The 20,647-nt window shown below is 39.0% G+C and overlaps 4 protein-coding genes across 13 annotated transcripts in view; 2 read left to right on the plus strand and 2 right to left on the minus strand.

The window, feature by feature from the left end:
• Positions 1 to 152: 152 nt before the first annotated feature.
• On the minus strand, positions 153 to 3,172 carry LOC129757277 (zinc finger protein 287-like). The gene is made up of 6 exons (XM_055754444.1): positions 2,785 to 3,172; positions 1,255 to 2,421; positions 1,152 to 1,183; positions 708 to 900; positions 560 to 653; positions 153 to 497 (listed from the first exon to the last, which is right to left on the minus strand). The coding sequence occupies exons 1-6, from the start codon at positions 3,048 to 3,050 to the stop codon at positions 267 to 269; spliced, it is 1,983 nt and encodes a 660-aa protein (XP_055610419.1). The 5' UTR covers positions 3,051 to 3,172; the 3' UTR covers positions 153 to 266.
• A 313-nt stretch (positions 3,173 to 3,485) lies between these two features.
• Positions 3,486 to 4,153, plus strand: LOC129737673 (HIG1 domain family member 2A, mitochondrial). Its single transcript, XM_055728835.1, has 2 exons — positions 3,486 to 3,637; positions 3,694 to 4,153. The coding sequence occupies exon 2, from the start codon at positions 3,725 to 3,727 to the stop codon at positions 4,043 to 4,045; it is 321 nt and encodes a 106-aa protein (XP_055584810.1). The 5' UTR covers positions 3,486 to 3,637; positions 3,694 to 3,724; the 3' UTR covers positions 4,046 to 4,153.
• Positions 4,151 to 6,664, minus strand: LOC129748016 (uncharacterized). The gene is made up of 2 exons (XM_055742467.1): positions 6,315 to 6,664; positions 4,151 to 4,554 (listed from the first exon to the last, which is right to left on the minus strand). The coding sequence occupies exons 1-2, from the start codon at positions 6,601 to 6,603 to the stop codon at positions 4,151 to 4,153; spliced, it is 693 nt and encodes a 230-aa protein (XP_055598442.1). The 5' UTR covers positions 6,604 to 6,664.
• A 1,420-nt stretch (positions 6,665 to 8,084) lies between these two features.
• The window catches only part of LOC129753037 (ephrin type-B receptor 5), a 153,856-nt gene continuing 141,293 nt past the window's right edge, over positions 8,085 to 20,647 (plus strand). For 8 of the 10 annotated variants that reach the window (XM_055748833.1, XM_055748855.1, XM_055748861.1 and 5 more), the window contains exon 1: positions 8,085 to 8,392. The gene's annotated coding sequence lies outside the window, so the exon portion shown is untranslated. Of the gene's footprint in view, positions 8,393 to 17,857; positions 18,066 to 19,468; positions 19,486 to 20,647 lie in introns of those variants that run through there. The other 2 variants (XM_055748839.1, XM_055748845.1) reach the window with 2 other exon arrangements.

Here is a 20,647-nt window from a genome sequence, read left to right on the forward strand (position 1 = left end):
ATAAAATGACCTTGAAGAAGCATCCTTACGATTTCAAATGGGACTATTGTGTTAAAAAAGATATCAACAACTGAAAACTTTTTATTTCTAACCTGAATTATTACGAAAATGTGTCAACACAATTAACAGCCCATTAACGAAAAGAAGTCGGGTAAAAATCTAATTGGCTTTTATTGACTTTTCACCATATGAACTACCATATTTTCTCAAATACAAACAAATGGATGTCAACCCGAAAATTAAGTTTGAGAGGCCTTCACATCCGTTCACATAATGAAGCTATCGAAATCATCTACCTCGTCTAGCGTCGGTTCGCTTGAACGGGTCTCGTTCGCGAATATGTCTTCGGGAGTCTTTTTGTTCTTTTTTGGTCGCTCGAATTGCTTTGTTCGAATGCCGGCCACGACGGCGTTCCTCTGGCTGTTGCGTGCCCAGTTGTGAATAAATCCCGAATGGTCCCCAGTTTTTTTTCCACCACATTCCCAAAAGAAATCGGCCTACGGGGAGAAAACAAACGGTTATTGTGTGAAGCCTATTTGAGTATACGCAAAGAAATTACCTCAGGTGGCTTGTCTGGATCATCAGATTGTAAACATTCGTACGCTTCCACGATTACCTGGGCCAGTTTCATTTTGTGTTGCAAAGTAATTTTCCTAATAAAATTGTCAATTGAAATTAGGTTTTCAGAAGAAATTTGCGCTACTCACATATCGTTGTAGAGCGCTTCCTGGAAAAAGACCTTGCAGATCGTTCGACAGAGCAAAGTCTTCTCGGTTTTTGTGATCTCAACATCGGGGTCCTGTGAGGTCAGCTTTTGGCGAATTTTAATTAACAAGGGCTCCTTTTCTACCAATTCGATGATGCATTCCTTCGTAAATGATACGTCTTTGTTGTAGCTCTCTACAATGAAATCAATTACACAATGTGATCGGTTATCCAGCAATTAACATTCTACTTCTAACGGCGCGTTCGTAAATTGATTTTTTTGGGTGATGCATCAGTCGATTGATTTGTTTGGTAGATGTCAAATCACTTTCCATATGCTTTTGCATACGTTTGTTTGGAATTTACGAACGCCAGCATCGATAAAAAAAATCACTTCGATAGAAAAAATCAATTTACGAACACGCCGTAATTCTGACTTAACTTACCTAGCATAAATGTGGGTTTGCTTCGGCGAATTCTAAGAAAAAAAACAAAAAAAAAAATACATTTACTTATAACCTACTTATGTTCACTTTGATATGAACTTACTTTTCACCATTTGGTGAGGGGGCTTCTGTGACTTCGTTAGAAACACTTCCGTTTAACTCGTCTTCGACAACGACCTCCCGATTTTTAGCGTGCTTTTTGGTTTTGAGATGAACTCTAACGTCGTATTCGGTGAAAAACTTTTGTTCGCACTTGGGACATTTGATATAGGGATATTTCGCCTTTGGGTGCTTGGTTTTAATGTGTCTATCGAGCTTCAAAGGGCCCACAAATCGTGCCTTGCACAAACGGCAACGGTACCCTTGGTTGGCCGATTTAGCCGTCTTCGACAATTGATGCTCAGATTTCTTGTGAACTATGCATTCCAGATAGGTATCGAACACTTTACCACATTGGCCGCAGGTTCGAAGTTGTTTCTCCCGTTGGTACTCTTTCGAGTGGTGCATTTGCTTGTGACGTCTCATAGCGTCGTCGTTTTTGAATTTCAGGTCACAAGCACTGCATTGCGACTCATCGTTAACTGAATCTCTCGACGTATTTGGAGATTCGTTGATGTGAACCTGTTGATGCTCTTTCAGATGCTTCCAGACATAGAATCCCATCGAGCATTTCTTACACTTGTATGGACGATCATTGGCCGCATGTAGTCGTAGGTGTTGATTGTACCATGTAACCTTCTCGAAACTTTGGTTGCATTCTTCACAATTGAAATCACTGCCTTTAGAATGTATTTCGTTCAAATGTTCTAATAAATCGTTTTGATTCTTGAAAATAGTGTCACAAATGTGGCACTTAATTTCCTGTAGAGTCTTAAGATTGTTCCGAGAATATGATTCTTTATCGTCCCTAACTTTGTCAAGTTTCATTTTCTTATTCAAACGGTTAAGTTTTTCATAGGAATGATCGAAAGACACCTCATCATGGTAATCGTTTCGGAATGCTCCCTCTGTTGAGCAAATTTTTTGCAATCGCGGATATTCCCGGAACATCTTTTCATCGAAAAACTTTTTAATTGAGTTACAGATGTCGATCCGTGCTACACATTCCGAACAAATAAGCTCAAAATTCAGCTCGTTGTCCTCCAACACGTCCTGATAATCGTTGAGCACAAAAGATTCGTTACGATATTTCATTTTGTTGACCATACCGGATGTTACGTGGAACTGCAGGCACAGAAGACAACTTGCCACCTCGATGGAGTTTCCTGAGCTGTAATAACGAAACGAAATATAGCATCAGAAAACCGGGAGCTCAAATAATGTAAAGTGCATTCAGTAAGATTTTATAAAGATTACAAGAAAGCATGTTTCTCTTTAAACAAACCGTTGACACACGAGCAAGTTAGCTCCACAAGGGAGTCATTTAGGGCCAGTATTGTTTCTAATTTATGTTGAACTTTCACCAGAAGAATTGTTATTGTAATGCCATGCCAAAGCCAAAGCCGTGCCATATCTACTTATCATTATTCTGTGAAAGAGTTTAATCGGTATGGGTAAAATCGAAGTTAAAACAGTTTTATCTAACCTTGAAATTAAGCTTTTTTTAAAGGCTGCTTTAAAAATTCATACAAACCTATCGCAAAAAAGTGTCGGCTCCTGGTAATCGCCCGCCGGAACCCCTTCACGATCAACGAAATGGTCGGCACAAATCAGCATTCGTTTGAGGCGCGCCGCATTGCTAATGCCACCGGGTATGATGTCCTCCTGTGCCGCTACACCGCATCCTACTTGAATCGCTTGTAGCCAACGTTCCGCTAGGCGCCGCCTCGGCGGGAACGGACGTAGATCATCTCCGCACTCGGCTGCCGTTAGCTGGCAGGTGGGAACCGCACAGGCCATTTCCTACTCAAACCACGAAATTGAATGATTTTACTCAATTATTTTGCTTATAAAATGATTAAAATCCCAAGCTGCAAAAGACAAAAATCACGCGATGGCTACTTTCTAAACAAACACTGTCAAAACCGGATTTGTACACTGCAAAATAAATCTGAGCGGATTAGTTTTTAGTTAAACTCATTGATTGTAAAAATTTCTTGATTTTCTACAAAAGATTCTGATATTTGTAAAAATCTAAGAAATGGTCTCTCAAGGTTTCCATTTAACTTTTATAAATTTTATTTTATAAAAATTAACATTAATTTTATTAAATTTTTTGTATTAATAATTTGAAAACATGAATCAAATGGATGAATTAAATTTTTCGTGCTAGAGTCGATAAAGCAGTTTGCATCGAAATGTTTACATAATTCTGACAGCATTTTTCTAAAAACCTTTATTTTGTTTTGGTTATTTCAATTTTCCTTTTCCGCGCAGCAGTCCTCTATTTCACCATTAGCATTTGGCGATTTGGTTGATGCGGAATTTTTGAAATTTTCACAAATTATTTGCATTAATTCGATTGGGTCTTATTAAAAGTACTCGAGGTAAGTTTGTTCAACTTTTTCCCTATTGATTGATTCAAAGCAAGAAGCATTTGCAGGGTTTAAAGCAAAATCTTATAAATCAAAGCAATGCCTGAGGCAACATCGACAGTGGCGGCTGCCCAGCCGGCTGAGCTGGAGTGGATTCAGATGCGCAAAGATTACGCGAACCTCCACGTTGAAACGACGAAGGAGAAAATGATCCGGAAGGTCAACGAAAATCCGTTGGTGCCCATTGGTTGCGGTGCGACGCTGTTGGCACTCGGCTTCGGACTGTGGAACTTCCGGCAGGGCCGTACGCAGATGTCCCAGTACCTGATGAGGGCTCGAATTCTGGCCCAAGGTTTTACTGTCGTAGCGCTGGTCGTTGGCGTCGGTATGACCTACGTTAAGAAGGATGAGAAGAAGTAAAATCCAATTTTCTTTGGTAGAGGGATCGTTGGAAGTGTGTTTCTGTGTACAGATTGACCTGTTTTGTTAGTCTTTTAGTTCTTTAAAAATAAAACCACTATAAGTCTAGTTGTATTTATTTTCTACTTCGTCGTAGACATCGGTGGTAGCATCGGGCATTTCTATGATTTCCGGGTAAACAGGTTCAAGACCGTCGCCGTCTTCTGGTTTAAGCAGCGCCCAACCGTCCTGGCCCATGCGCATGCAGTCGAAGTGAAGGATAATGATCGGATAACGCCAGACACGTGCTTCAACGTCCAGACACAGGTGCAGGTTTTTGCGAGGAGTATAAATGTCGAACAGTTTCAGGCAAAGATCGGCGTTCAGCGGGATATAAGGAATTGGCACCGGTAGACAGAACGGAGGCGGGTTTTTAGCCGAAATGGAATTCTCGTAAATGCTGGATCTGTTCATCATCACCTGCATGTTGATGGCGAAGTCGTAAGGAACGTAGGACACGTGCGTGCAAACTGCAAATTTAGTTAAGCAGATTTAGCTAAGTAATTGTCGTAGGGATTATTCTAGTCCGAGACAATAATGTGCAAGAATTAGATTGCTGAGCTTGAAAATCGATTTAGAACGTCTTTATTGTCGCTGTCCTTTTGTTAAAAATTTCATTGTTTTTTTTCTTCAACGGAATTTTGCTACTATTCGCTAGATGTCACTGCTGACCTTTTTTGTTGTTTCAGCTATTCATCGGAGCAAGTTCGGTTAGTCACGTTTGGTTGTTTCAACGGTTTTTATTTCTGAAAAATTCAAATTCTTTCACTGTCATATCTCTCCGAGCTCTCATATGTGTAACAGGGCTAAAATCAGTAAGCATCGGTGACCTTCTGTGATTTGTTTATTTTTGTAGGAATGGCAGCCCTAGCACATGAGTGTATATCACATTAGCTTTATCTCGCTTCGAAGATTATAGTGACGGAAAATGATGCATAGCATCCGGAATTATCTGCTTAAGGCATCTAAAGTGTAGACGACTCAGATGATAACTGTGAACAGGAAGTTCGGGATTTCGACTTTTAACCTTTCTTTTAAAAAAAAAGTCAAAATTTGATATTTAATATCGAACTTCTAGTTTGTTGAATTGGCTCCATATATTTTTAACTTATTGAGCTACATACATATAAAAAGCTTCAAAATGTTACCTAACTCTGTCTATTAGCAGAATACATAAGCAAACAGAGGACATTCACTATATGAAAAGCATGTTCCACCTTGTTGTACCGGTATGTTTAACTTATAGCTATTTCGTGATCGAACCCAAACGCGCCATCCAGAATCAGCTGTGTGCTATCGTTGGAAACAATTATGGGGCAAGGCTAAGGTTGAAATGATGAGGGTATTTCAGGAAATTTGAGTGAATAGAACTGTCAGTAGAAAACGCCCTTGTATACGCTATTGAAATCGGATTAAGAGGAATCTATAGATCCTTATAAGGCTGATGTCATGCTGAAGCAACTAGCAACGCGACCTACAACGCAACGTTCACACGACTAACCAGCTCTCATTTGATCTCCATGGAAATCGCGCAGACCTGTCATACTGGTCGCTTTGTGTAGCGCGACCAATCTGATGCCAATGTGTTTAGTAGCGCGACTAGTAGGAAATCCAATAGGAACATTGTTTTTTCTCGATTTGAAGCAGTGATTCCGGGTTTTAAGCACAATAGTACGAAGATCTGTCCGAACTTGTGATGATAAACTAAAAACTATCTTAATCGGCGAGAAAATTTTCATGAATTCTTAGTTCCGGCAAAAAAAACAAGGAATTTTGTCGGTTCAAATTTCGGCATTCTTGCAATCCGGGTCGTGATTTGATGAGTTTTTGATGGCTCCGGAAGGAAAGGAGACGATTCAAAGCATTATCACATGTAGAAAAGTGATGATTTGTAGGGAATTTCAAAGTGACAGGTCGCGCCAGCATGACATACCAATGCAACGCAACGCAATCTTATTGGAACGTTGCGTTGCGTTGCGTTGCTAGTTGCTTCAGCATGACATCAGCCTAAGGTACAGGCATAATAAAGCGCCTTTGGGTAGGCAACGCAATGAAATTGTATAAAAAAAAAAAACGATTAAATCGTTCGAAAAAATAGCACAAAAATCTGGTCACTACACTCTTCCATTAAAAAAATGACTTAAAGTGTTGTCGAAATTCAAATCCCAGTACTCAGTGCGCAAAGTTAAAATCCCAATAACAATAAAACAAATAAAAAAAAGATACTTACAGTGCCGATTGAAGTTCAGCTGATCGATTTTCATTCCCATACAACATCCGCACACCAGTTCCTCACACCGGCAGGCATTGCCACTGATGTCAAGTCTCACGCTGTTTTCCTGGCCGGAGCTCTCAGGCCCAAAGGTAACCACCGGATAGCCGAATGTCCTATTCGTCCTTACATCGTAGAAACTGATATCGTACTTTGGACTTTCCCGAAGCTTCCCAAGACCAACGACGACGGCTTTCGTCACGTGAATCAACAGAATGTTACAAAATAAGGTCTTCAAATTCTTCATATTTCACGAGACGGCGTCGTACGATCCGTTAAATGGCAAGTTTGAATCGAAACTGGACATGAACCGCCCGGCCTCAACCAACTATTGCGATTTGAGCGTAAACCGTTTTTGCCTACACCCAAACTACCTCTGAACCCCCGTCACGCGGAATCCTGATAGCTGCTTCTGGAGATGATAAATTATCAAAGTGCTTTTTTGTGCACTTTTTTTTTGCTCGCTCATTTACGAAAGCTTCACCGCGTGCGAAAAGATATGCCACCATGTGTGTTTCATCCATACAAAGCGCAAGATTGTTCGAATTTACTGCCACCGGTATGCCCTCCTCTGGCTTTCGTTCGTTCGGCTGCTTATGTCGATCATATAAAATCAATCATCAAACTTTTCGGTGAGGAGGTGAGATTTTTATTTATCCGCGCGCAAAGCGTTTGCGTATTTGGCTCATGCTCAAGTGGAAGGTGTTTTTGGAGTGTGCCATCAGATCGGATGTGCGTTGAATGAAATTTGGGTTTAAGCGATATTGAACTATTGGTCTATGTTATGTTCGGCCGGTTGCCGTTTGCAAAATTTACATAATTACCTAGGTGAATTTATATGATAATGTACAACATGCTGTTATTTCATTTGGTAGTTCTATTATCTCATCGCCTAACTAAACGAACTAAACGCCTAACTGACGCGAATTCATCGAATTTTAGATAAATGTTAATTTTAATCAACTGCTTTATGTAAGATGCAACACAGTCCTAATGAAATGAACCAATCTAAACAGGAATAATTTTCATTTTAAATACACCTAAGTCCTAGTAGAATAATTATCAACCGAGTATTTTAAGGCTAAGGCAGTAAGAAAATAATCTGGTTAGAATGTTAGCAAAAAATTCAGAATCGATACTTGGAAAATCAGTTCCAAGATTCGTAATTCAGAGTCAAATTGCTATTATTATATTGCTGATTTGATGTTGTAATTTCCATATCTACTTAATCAGACATTTCGGAACAAACAGGAAGCCTGCTCCCAGGTGGTTTTTGGCAAAATCATAAGCAGCTAGTGGTAAAATCAAATCCAATCAGAAAACCCCTCGGTCGGAGAAATGCAATCGGTTCAAAGCGATTTGGCCCGGTCGCTCGCAGATCCTTTTTGGATTTTCTCTCGCTACTCGCATTTGATCGGCAAACTTTCTCTCCGGCAAAATACAAACTTACGAGTACGACAAATACCGTTTGTTTTCGTCCTTTTTGGGATACTCCCGTTGCATAGGTTGCAAGTTGCCAAACAAGGATAGCACTCTCATGAAAACGATGAAAACAAACGGTTTGCGAATGATCAATTCATGCATGTTCCTCTTTTCGATGAGTGTATGCGTGCGTACGTCTCTGTTTCTCTTGCATTCTCTTCTCTGCGCCCAACATCCATCCAATTCCAAACAAGAAACAAGGGTTGCTCTGCTCTGAATGTTCTCAGATTTCAGAACCAAGGAAGATGGCGTACGGGAACGTTCGTAAAGTGACGGTCGCTCGCTGTTTCGTTGAACTCAGTGCTGTTTTTGTACAGTGAAACTAACAAATTTTCATTTGATTGCTGCATGCATGTAAAGCTGCAAATATTTTTTTAAGTTGGACAGTGTTCGCGTTTTCAAAAGTGTGTTGTTAAATTGTCGCGCGAGTGCATGCTGGAACGGTTTCTGTGCCGAGTGCAACTTCAAAAAGTGAGAAAAGTTCGAACATTGGAAAAGTGTTCAGGTTTGCCGAAGAAGTGGTTGCAGAAGGGATTTTTTTATACCCCTGTGAAGTAGGTTTTCGATTTGGGTTTCTTCTTGGGTTGATGGCATTTGTTGTGTTGTACCTCGGTCGATGTGTGCGGGATTATGCTTTCGATAGCTGCCTCTCGCTCACTCACTCATTCCCCCAACGGGAAGATGGCCGGAATGTTGGGTTATTCCTGCTCCCTCCCACCCAAGTGAGCATATGCTGACGCAAAAACCGAACACGAACATCATACCTGTCCTTTCAGGAGCAACGCAACGCACACATTTGCATTTTATGCTATGCTGGATATGCATGCAATTTGTAGGATCAAGTGAGAAAGAGAAGGAGAGAGAGAGAGAGTTGAGTGAGCGAAAGAGGAGTAGGGGGCGGCAGAAATATGTTGGCAGCATTAAAATATTTTATGCTGCTGCGGTGGAACGTGTGCAATGAACGCGAGCGTATCCTTCTGATTAGATTGTGTGGAAGCAAATGAACAACAGTGTTGCCGAGAATGGTTTGTTAATGATGGGAAGAAACACGAATTATTGTTGTTGTTTTCATGATTCTTGTAAAGCTTAATTTATTTGTCACTAGGTTAAATCTAAACTTATTTGAATTGTCTCAAAACATCATTCTAAACCGGTTACTTTTATCAAACTGTTATGCTTATGTGTTCTTATCCTTTCATCACTTTTTATACCGGAGGGGGTCAAATGAAATTTTTTTTAACATCAAATGACTCCTATTATAATTGTCAAATTTTTCTTCATGGCTATTTTTATTTACGAAATGCGTAATGCATTAAAAAGTACGATTTTACACCACTTTTTTTACATTTTTGTGGCCATGATCTTAAAAAATTTAAAAAAAAATTCCCGTATGTGCAACATATAGCTTCTAACTTCAGCTTTTTTAGGCACAAAGTGAATTGAAACATGTTTTTTCGGATTTTTTTTTTTCTTAGACTTCAAATATTATTTTAAAATTAATGTTGTAGCTGAATATAGTCCGAGAACTATATTTGGGCCACGTTACAAGCTTTCCAAAACTATAATTTTAGTAAAAATCAGTTGAGAAACAAGAGAGTTTTAGCGGAAAAGGTGTTAGGGGTCATTTGATCCCCGGTGGTATAAATAGGTATATACAGTGTCGGTATGTTTAGTGTTAAACAAGCATTTTAGCTATTAAAATCTTTCCAGTAAGTTCCATCTAATTAGGCCGAACGACATACAGTGAGGGGCAAAATAAAGTGTCCAAATTATTTTTTTATCATTTCTTTTATTTTTCTGGTTAAAATTCACCGAAAACACATGGTAATCATGTTTAAATATTGTTTATTATATTCTTTTTAATTTTTGTTAATGTTGCGCTAAGCGGCTCAAGTTCGTCAAGGAACACCTCGAGGTATCCCTCATCAAGACGGGCCTCGAAGAGCGCTTCGTTTTACAGCAGAATAACGATCCGAAGCATACGGCCAATCTGATGAAGTCATTTTCCTGTTCCTGCCGCATCAAACCCCTTGAATGGCCCCCACAAAGTCCTGATCTGAACCCCATCGAAAATCTGTGGGCCATCCTCGATGCTCTGATTAATAAGACTGGTGTGACAAATTCAAAATACTTATTTTGATGCCATGGAGCATGCGTGGGAGGAACTCGACCCACAACACTTGCACAACCTTGTTGAAAGTATACCGAAGCACTTGTAGGAGGTGTTGAAGGCCGAAGGAGGCCATACCCATTATTAAATTGTTCTTGTTCGCCTTCAGTTTGAATCAATTTGAAGCTGTACCGATCTGGACACTTTATTTTGCTCGTTTTTTTTTTTGGAATATCAACTGTTTTTTTTTCTATCAGAAAAACTTTTTTTTAACAGCGCAACATTAACAAAAATTGAAAAGAACATAATAAACAATATTTAAAAAATGATTACGATGCGTTTTCGTTGAATTTTAACTAGAAAAATAAAAGAAGTTGAAAAAAAATAATTTGGACACTTTATTTTGCCCCTCACTGTAATATCAAATTCTTTTTTTTTGTCAATTTCTAGCCCCCTCCCCCCCACCCTCACTTCGATTTTTCAGAAAATCCCAAAGGGAGGAATAATTAATGTTTAAAGTATTATTGAAATTTGTCCTAATTTATCTAATATTACGTCTCGGTGGTCGGGTGGTTAGCGTGGTAAGACGGTAATCGCTGGTCCACTGATGGCATCGGTTCGATTCCCATCTCGGTACTGGGTGTTAAATGTTAATCTTAAGTTGTCCACGTAATTTATTCAGTCTGTAAAGCCAAAATCGGCTAAGACGGTGTATGTCTTTTATTCTAATTATAAAAAGAGGGTCTTGCTCCACGAGGTGTTTTCTGGCAGTTTATTAAAAAAAACTCAAATTCGAATTTTTAACATTTTATTTTTTTTTCTTTTAAGTTGTACATAAATTAGATCCCAGAATCTTTGTAAACGTTAAATTCGGTCCTTAAATGATTGGCAGCGATGTAAATAGCTTTTATGCTAATTTGTTGCGTTCTGTACAGTTTTTTCCTATAAAAAAATTGTGTTTTCAAAACCACTTCATTTGCATGATTTTTTTTCTTTTATAAATTATTGAAAATTCAAAAGTAATAACAAAAGTTAAAAACCTTGAACATTTCTATAATTTTCTAGCCAAATTTTTACAATAAGTTCAGATGTCGAAAAAACTAGAAGAAAATATTGGTAATTTTTCTTGAAGTTACCTCTACATTTTGATTTGTGTCTTAAAATTATTTAGATTGAGTAAAATCAAATTCTTCAAACTGAAACTAGTAAGTTCAAGTAATTCAAAAGTCATACAAAAAGACTCTATTTTTAAGTCATACTTTTATAAGTTAAACATTAAAACTAAAAAGAACTTATCATTTGATGGCAAATAAAGAAAATTTAGCTTCAGACGTTCCCGTGCTTGAAGTCGACATCGAAAAAGTACTTTGCGGTTCATATTGATTGTTAGGCCAGAAAAATGTTAAAAGTAGAATAAAAACAAATCTTACCTGTGTAACCGGTCTGCTCGGAACCTTGAGCAACAATGATCGCTTCACCAATTTAACCGTAAGACGATGCCACATTAAAATCGGTATTTTCAAGTCCGAAAAAATCGGTATTTGGTATGAAAATTTCAAAAATCGGTATAAATACCGATTTTTTTTTTTCAAACTTTTAAAACCATTTTCATTAAAATAATATTTAAAAAAATTGCTATTTTGCTGATATCGCGATTTAAAATATGATATTTTCTGTTAAAAGGACAGTTCACTGCGACTTTATTGTGTTACTCACTCTAAACACTATTATCATTTAGTATTTCATACTGACTATTACATAGGGGAACAGAATTTTTGGTACTGATTTTGAATCGATTTATTATTCTACATTAATGGATCCAGATCTTGCCTGGATGTTCTTGTTTCAGAAATGCAACGTTGAGGAAATATTAATTTATACAATTTTTAAAATTTGGAATAGATTACAGCTATTTCTCACATCATTCAAGAAAGATGATGAGTATTTTATATTATAGATCTTAAATCATTTAACAATTTTGTTGAAGACTGAGCAACGATTTGACTTATTGATTTTTTTAAATATCAAAAATTCAATTCTGATTAAAACTTCTCTAAAATTTCGTAAATATTCCCGTTTTTTGCGGTGTAGAAAAAAAATCGAAATCAAAACTTCCATAACTTTTTTCTTTGAAATCAAAATTACTCGTGGTCTCCGGGAATGTTGATTGTTGTGTGCAACTCTTTATTTTAAAAATATTTGTAATGTTTTAGAGCTTTGCCAAAACAGCCCAAAAATTAAAAAAAAAAATTTCTCAGTTTTCAAAAGTTATCTAAAACTCCCTAATCTACCATGTTATTTGATAATCAAAATTCGATATCAAGAGAGTTGGCATAGACGACAAATATGCTTTCGAATACTCTGAGACTTGCTAGCTAAATAGGCACTAGAATTATATTTGTTCAAATTTAAAAAAAAAGCAAACGAAAGTTATAGTTGTGAAAAAAAAAATTCTGCCAGAACGAAATTTTCAAAAATCGGTAGGTTTTGCCAAAAATCGGTATTCGGTATATGATTCTTGGATAAAAATTTGCCCAAAAATCGGTATGAATACCGAAAAATCGGTAGGTGTGGCATCCATGGGCGTAGGTAGCGGCAAAACCGAAGCAATCGACCATGGCGATAGAAAAACAAAAGAGATCGATATGAAGTAAGCACACATGCGAGATATACATGGAGTGTATCTATGGAAGGCCTAGCCTAGCTGCCGAGCGATGGAGCTCGATTTGTAAGCTCGTGTCGGTCAATTCCATCACGTTCACCGTGGCGTAATTGGCAAACGCGCCGTTGTACTGAAACGGAGATTGCGGGTTCATGTCCTATCGGGAGCCGTTGTTTGTTTTTCGAGAAATTAATGATTTTTACGGTTTATGTTCTTCCTATTCTTTGACCCCCATGTTATAAAAGTAGGTTTATTTTCCAATTATTTCAAGTGAAATTATTCAGAAACAAGTTTAGTCACGTTTTACAGTGTTTGAGATTGATTTTTGTTTCAATTATAGTTAGGAAATTTTAGTAAGTTGTTCCATAGGATGCTTTATTAAAATTTTAAATTGAACTTTTATCGTTCCTCAAAGAATAGATGTATTGCCCATGCCGGTATGCTGGAAACGTTTTCTTTGGTCCTAATGTTTATGCTCAGAGTCTTCGCAGAACAGCACCAATAACAACATTTCTTGTCCAACATAGATGGAGTTAGTAAGTGGTAGTCGTCGTGCAATCTATGTTGATCCCATCATCAGGATTCTCTCCTGCCAATGCATGGGCATGGACGCGGGTGTAGTACCGGCAGTTGGTGTTTGTGACCGACCGAACCTTTCGCCTCATTCACTCACACCGGAGAAAAATTGGTCAATTTGAGCGAGGTGGTTCCTCATCATCTTGTCCAACTCTCGGGAGAGAGACTTCCGTCTATGCCGAATCGACCGACTACGATGGAACTTCAAAAGCATTTTTGGAGCATATCAGCAGACGGTGCGCGGTGTGTGGGTCATTGTGCATCCACAAGTTTTCTGCATACTACATGATGCCATGCCGCTCAGCAGTCGACGTCTTTTTGGTCGTACCTTTTTTTTTTTCTGTTTCTTCTGTTGAACCCTCCGAAGACGACGAACCGGGGAATGTGTGTAACTCACCCGATCCGGCTGTGTCCCAGAGCGAGAGAAAGAAATCCTAGGTGCGGGTTGGGCTGGTAGTTCGAGTCACGGTATGGCTGAGGATGATGGAATGAAATATGGAAAGGTGTTCTACCTTAATGCCACCATCCACCGGGAGCAGCAGTAGAGCCGTCGACCCCAACAAGAAGAAACCTCTCCTCCTGTGCGGGGCCGGGTCCCGCGGCTCTGGTGGCTCGCTCGTACCGACCGATATTCACCTCGAAAACCTGCGACCAAATGACATGTGGATGGATGGATAGCCGGACTGGTTGCGGTGACCAGTGACAATGCTCGAAAAAGCCGGAGGGGTTGTACGACGAGGACGATATAACATATTAGGGTTACTATCAGACTATTTGAATTTATTTTTTTTTGCCAGGAATTTACCACTAGGTGGCATTCTTCCCTATCATTTTGAATTTATTTTTCAAATTTTGTAGTTTTGATTTACTGAAAGTGGTGTGTTTAATTTTGTAGAATATAGTTTCATTATTAAATTAGTAACATTTGAGTTATGCTTCTGTATGTATCACAATTACGGCAAGCGGAAAACGAAATATCTCGTATCTAGTCCGCAATGTGTTAAGATGAATTTAGTTTTTGTTATTTAGATAATAAAATTTATTTTTGTATTTATTATGTCGAAATATATTTTATAAGTATTTCCAAAATTTTGTTTATCACAACAAATCGGGTAGTGGCTTATGATATAGCGCAGTTGGCAAGTCAGTTACCTCCTGAGCCGATGTCCGCGAGTTCGAGCCCAAGAATAAACATCGAACAAAATTGTACCGAATAAGTTTTTCAATGTCAACTGCAACGTTCAAGTCGCGAATGCCATAACAATGGTAAAACGACTGTTATCGAAACAAAAAAAAATCCAGTTGAAAAATTCGACAAAAATTGCAATGTTTACACAAAATTACTAAATTTTTGTCATTTTTAAATTATTTAAATGACAAAAATTACAATAGTGACCAAAATTTAAAAAAATACATAAAATTAACAACATTGAAAACAAAAATGACACAAGTGATTTTCAGTAGTTTTGCCACTTGTGTCATTTTTGTCGTTCTGTTCATAATTTAATGGTAAATTCACGACCCCTAGCGCAGCTAGCAGGTTTAGCACAGAATCCGGTGCTGTTATGTAGTGCAAAACGTTTTGAAGTTCGATATCGATTTTATAAAAGGGCGTATGTGCGAATTGTAAACAAACCCAGTTACTAGCATACACGTATTAAACTTGCTATTTTACATCTAAAAATGATCCTTTTTTTAGTCTTTTTTTTTTAGAGTAGTTAGATTTGTTTTTTTTTTCTTCAAATAAGGCGAACAGTTTTTTCAAGAGGGTGTAATAACAATGCTCTTTGCGCCACCTTCATCCCGGGAGCGAAGAGTAATTTTGGTTTTTGTTTTTCATCTGGCGTGGTTTTCCTTCTCCAAATTTCATCGCAAACAAAAAGTCCAATAATATGTAATTTCGGGATCAAAAAGGACATTTTGATGTTTTCAATCACTTTTGTAAGGCTAAAACGCGAATAATAGAGATTTTTGAATGGTTATAAGCCAAAATGTGTAAATATTTTCAGTTAAATTACAACAGTAATTTTGGATTTTAAAAAGGCGCTCTCATTTTGAGGAATATTTAGACAATATGAGAAGACAAAGGGGTGCAAAATGCAATTTAATAATTTTTGGTAATTGTTCTTTACCTTCATACCTTCAGGTTTTAAGAAGCCAAACTCGATTTTGCTTTTACAATTGTTTGCTTAGCTTAACACTTTTAGTTTAAAGAAAAAGATGATAGAAAGTGAAACGTAAAAATAAAAAGAATTAAAGACGCAGATCGATAGCTTTTAGATAAAGGTAAATTTCGAACATGTAGGCCAAATCTAGCACAGCTAGCACATCCCTCACTGGAACGTTGGGTGGTTTTCCTCGGGCACGAAGGGAATCTACTAAATTCGTTCTGGCGACAAGATGGACCTCACACGACTGACCAGATAATATGCTCGATGTCATGGTAATCTTGGCCGCAACTACACAAATTGATGCCAGCTAGATCAAAATGAAAGGTACCGCGTGTAAGGAATAATGATTGGACATGGACATGAGACTCAGGTCCAATCTGTTAAACCAGGGTTTAAGGCTTGCCTTTGGGATAATCGAGTGGAGTCACCGACCCAACTCATTCTCGTCCCATTTGCGCTGCCAGTTGACAAGAGAGTTCATTCGAGCCAAGAAGTAAAATTCGTTGATTTCACGCTGATACTCGCCGCCTTCCATCGCACCCACATTTTCCAGAGAGTCTGCCCTCTCATTACCCACTGTCGAACAATGTAAGGAGACCCAAACGAAGGTGATGATGGCGATCCAGATGCAACGTCTTGATAAATCACTAAATGTGTCCCGTATTGATCTTCTCTAAGAAGCACGCTTTCCCGGTCTTATTGAGCGGATTGCTTCAACAGAGCTGAGACTATCTGTTACGATATATGTAGTAATGCAATGCAGGCCGCAAAAAGCTGAGATTGTAAGATGTGCTGAAGATTTCGTTGAACACTCCAAATCCTATTGATTCTTCTATTAGAGACCCATCGGTAAAGTACAGTTTATCAGCATCGACGTGTCTATATTTAGCATCAAAAATTCTGGGAATCAAAAATTGGATGATACGAATTCGGGATCCCACGAATTTATTGCTGCATATACAAATCAAACTGGACAGAAAAGTTGTCGTAGTTTGGGATGTAAACACGAGTTAGAGAGTACGGAGAAGGATTTACCTGCATGGCCATGAAGACAGGATATATAGACATAAATCTGGTTTGAAGATTTTGCTCAAATAGCCTTTCGAAATTTACGATCACCAATAGGTTCATGATCTCATGAATAAATTGAATCGATTTCTGAGTGGGAGTATGCCTGCCAAAACTTCAAGACTCATGTTATACGTTGAGGGCAAGCAACCCGAAGCGATGCAGAGGCAACGGTATTGAATACGATCGAGTTTAATCAGGTTTGTTTTGGCAGTCGATTGGAAACAGAAGCTGCTACACTCCATCACTGAAAGAACAGTTGTTCGATAAAACTTAATTAAATCTTCCGGGTGTGCTCCCCACCAGGTGCCGTTTATTAAACGGAGAAAATTTACCCTTTGCTGGAATTTTCCTTTCAGATACTCAATGTGAGCTCTCCAGGTACACTTGGAATCAAACCAAACCCCAAGATACTTGAAACACCTCGATTGAGTGATCGTTCTTCCTAGGAGTTGAAGCTGAGGTTAAGCCGGTCTATGCTTTCTTGAAAAACAACTATCTCCGTTTTTGTGGAGAAAACGCAATCCCAAGCCCCAAAGCCCAGGTTGACAATCTGTTTGAAGTTTCTTGTAAAGGTCTGTGCAGATGAGACTGCAGATGCAGATCATGCTAATTTTCAAACAGTTTAGGTACTTTGTTAGGAAAATGATTATATACAGCCAATAAGGGAATTGATTATATTTTCGGAAACTTTGAATGCGATTTTTTCAAAACAGATGTGTTGGCGTATTGGCCCTTTTAATCGTTAACGAGTTGTTCCGGCTCTGGTAAAGTAGACGGATTGATTGAAAGAGCATAGATAAATTGCGAATGTTAATTCGCGACAGACCAGAGAGCACCCCGGCAACCCTATTGCGTGGCCTCCGGAGTTATCTCCAGCCAAGCAGAGCACATAGCCACGGCGCGGTGTCGAAGGAACACCTAAGCAAGCAGCCAGCCATAGGCACTGGTGAAACCCAAAGAGAGTTGGTTGTTGGTACCTCTCTATATGTTGAAGTATGTTAAACGCAGAGGAAACATCCAGCAAGTGAATGTATGTTTACGGTCGGTCGTTCCTTCCTTCGTTTGGGATAGTAGGGAAGCAAAAAAAAACCTAAAAATGTCAGAGCTATTCTCTCTCGCTTGGTGTTTTCGGATTTTGCTGCTGTACGACCACCATCAAACCCAAATGCTCAGCTCAGCTCAGCACAGCACAGCAACAACAGCACCGACAGCAAAAAAACAAAAGCAAAACCAGTCAGTCAACCATCCCCGTACGAAAGTATGAACGAAGGAACGGACGAGTAGATGGGAGAAGTTCCACCGAACAACCATCCCAATTCCATCCAACTCAACCATCTAACCAACCGAACGACGAAAGACGACGACCGACAGATGAGTGCAGTACAGAGCTCCACTGAAGGAAAGAAGCCCAGAAACAGAACCAACCAAAGTCAGTCTGGTTCGATCGTTCGATAACTTAAGGTTCGCCATCGCCCGAATTGCGGGAGTTTGGTTTGGTTCCGACGACTTCACTTTACTAACCAAACAACTAGTAGAAGTAGTTCAATTGGGATTTCTGTGCAAGTTGTGTCGTTGTTGTCGCTGGTTGAGTTTATACGAGTTTTGGGCTCATTGATGGATTTTCTTTTGGCTATATGGTAGGTTTTTTTTCAGGGTTTTCTTACTTCACAAAATCTTTTATGCTGAGGCACTCGTTCGTCAATGTGGTGTCGATGATGGTTTCAAGGAGTTTTTTTTCTTGGGAGGGGGATGTGTATGTGTTTAGGTGGTTGTGTACTCGGGACATGCATCGATGGACACTCTTTTCGGGAGTCCTGGTTTACCGAAAAATGTAAGAAAATTTAGAACATATCAGCATTCCGTTTGATGACAGCCGTCGTCAGTTGTCAGTATGTGGGGTATATACTTTTTTTGCTGAGTGAAATCGTCGACACAGCTTTGGGTGGGTTAGATTTTCTAATATGTGACTTTTAGTAATTTTCCAGTGAAGAAAAGGGAAGAGGATACCTTCAATCAGATAAGACCACCGATAAGAAGGACACATTATTCGTCGTTGAACGATGTGGATGACAGCAATAAAGCCAGCAGTGACTTGCTGCGAGGTGTGTTTTAGTGCAGTACGTTGCTGGTGATATATCGTCTAAGGAAGCAGGTGAGATAGCATCGCCTTGCCGAGGACAGCCGGGACAGAAATCTGGATCGGATACAGGTCACAGAGTGCGATGTGACAAAGACACACAACCGCCGTCGTCGTCTGCTCAGCTCACACGAGAACCGTATATAACTTCAGGAAAAAGGTATGCCGAGGGAAGTGAATTTCATGGATTTTCGATTTTTGTTTCCCGTCCTATCCCTGCCGAGCTAGTCGGTATAACAGTGAAGAGAAGTGCAAGGTGGAAACTAAACATGCACCCAGGAAGAAGATGAATGATACCGAAACGACGGACGGACGCACGGTGATGAAGATTCCCTAAATTCTCACAGAATGAAGATACTTATCCGCACACACAAACACAGGACCGTGTGGTGTGGTTTGATGAAGGGGTGGTGCCGGGAAAATCATCCGAGAGCAGCGCGTGTGGGAAGATGCTGCTCGAGTGATGTTGAATAATGGTGATGAAAGTTAGCTTTCGGAAATTTGGTTCAACATTTGGTTGGCAAGTGGTGTTACGAAGTCGAACGGAATGAAATGAATCGAGTGTCATTCGACTTTCGGTTTTTGGGAAACTGTGTTGTGGAAAAACCTTGAAAGACTACCGAAAACTGACAGTCAGCGGAAGGTGAAAGAAGAAAACCCAAGGAATGCCAAAACACATCTTCCTCGGGAATCTGTGCCACGATTAGTCAACTCAATGCTGATGTTTCTTAGTTTTCTGAGACAAGGGGAATGAACGGGGTAATATTGTTTACGGTTTGAAGCATTGGATCGATGCGACCGCAATCAGGAAGACTTTGATGAAGAGACTAGAAAACTGACAACGCAATTTCGCCTCCATAAAATATTTGTGTTGGAAGCAATTTCATTAATAAGAATCATAAACTGACCACTGCTGATGCGTAAGTACACCTTTCAAGCAATGTTAGAGTTGAAGAATAATACAGGCAAACTCGTTTGTAAGTTAATTCCAAATTAGATATGACAATTGAATCTCAAATTTCCAAAATTGGTCCAAAGTCAATGATAACATTATTTCACCCAATCAACATCCGGATTAACGACTTACTTTCCCGACCCGCAAGTACACGCACAAATTGTGTACGAAAATGCTTAAAAGTGGTACTTCCTTCCTGGGTGAGATCTTGGCTTCAAGAGATTTTTATTTCTTTTCAAGTGTTATTTATTTTCTTCTCTTCAATCAACGAACGAACCTAGTTTGTTGCTATTGGTTGCTGTTCGGAATCTCTCTGAGGCTGGCGCCTATTTCGGCAATTACGTGCAAATAAAAACTCGGAAAACATGGAACAACCCGTTGAAGTCGAATTAAAAAACAAAACAAACCCCGAATAAAGAATGTTTGGAAAAAAAAAGAAACCCAAGCGAAAACTAGTTAACGTGAATTGAGCGGGGAATGGGGGGATGATCTCTCGAGGGAACCTCAGCCAACTGGTCACTTGGCCGCTGTTGATTCGGAATGATGCTGTGCCGCGAAGACCGGGTAGTACTTTTTATAGATGTTTAACGAGCTTTGTAATATACTCATCAAAGGGTTTACTTACAGGTAGCATTTGAATCGTAAATCCCTGGGCCTGTGCTGTGGAGGGAAAAGAAAAAGTATTTGAATTCCGTTTTTATCTTTTGACAGAAAGATAAAATGAAATACGAAAATATTCTTTTAAGAGTTAAACTGAAAATACGTCTAATGGTTTATGACCATTTTTTTTCATATTTCTATTTGCATGCCCTTGTTCAGGGAGGTTTTGGGCGATTCAATTTGATTAGACAAATGTGAAGTCTAAAAGATGAGAAATTCAATTTTAAACATTTATTGAAAACATAATCAATTTAAAAAATCTTGAATTTCTTCATAACTGTAGTGTAAATGTGCTTAATTACGCAATATTTTGTTCTAGATTCTAGTTTGTTCGAGGAAAGGAGGAAACCTCTAAGCGGCGCGTTATCGAAAAGTAGCCTTGTTCTCGGAGTTTTGAAGAGTCGTTCGTAGATTCGCTGTACGAAAAACACATGTTCCTTCAAAACGTCGTTATTCTTTTTATTGTA

Source organism: Uranotaenia lowii, chromosome 1 (assembly GCF_029784155.1).
Source record: "Uranotaenia lowii strain MFRU-FL chromosome 1, ASM2978415v1, whole genome shotgun sequence".
Lineage (NCBI taxonomy): Eukaryota > Metazoa > Arthropoda > Insecta > Diptera > Culicidae > Uranotaenia > Uranotaenia lowii.

Bases quoted from the DNA above. Each gene is read 5' to 3' on its own strand.
- LOC129737673 (XM_055728835.1), top strand. From the start codon at position 3,725: ATGCCTGAGGCAACATCGACAGTGGCGGCTGCCCAGCCGGCTGAGCTG.
- LOC129757277 (XM_055754444.1), bottom strand. From the start codon at position 3,050: ATGGCCTGTGCGGTTCCCACCTGCCAGCTAACGGCAGCCGAGTGCGGA. The intron at 1,184-1,254 runs GTAAGTTCATAT...TTTTTTTCTTAG, and splicing joins CCCTCACCAAATGGTGAAAA to AATTCGCCGAAGCAAACCCA. The intron at 498-559 runs GTAATTTCTTTG...TTCTCCCCGTAG, and splicing joins ATCCAGACAAGCCACCTGAG to GCCGATTTCTTTTGGGAATG.
- LOC129748016 (XM_055742467.1), bottom strand. From the start codon at position 6,603: ATGAAGAATTTGAAGACCTTATTTTGTAACATTCTGTTGATTCACGTG. The intron at 4,555-6,314 runs GTAAGTATCTTT...CTAAATTTGCAG, and splicing joins GCTGAACTTCAATCGGCACT to TTTGCACGCACGTGTCCTAC.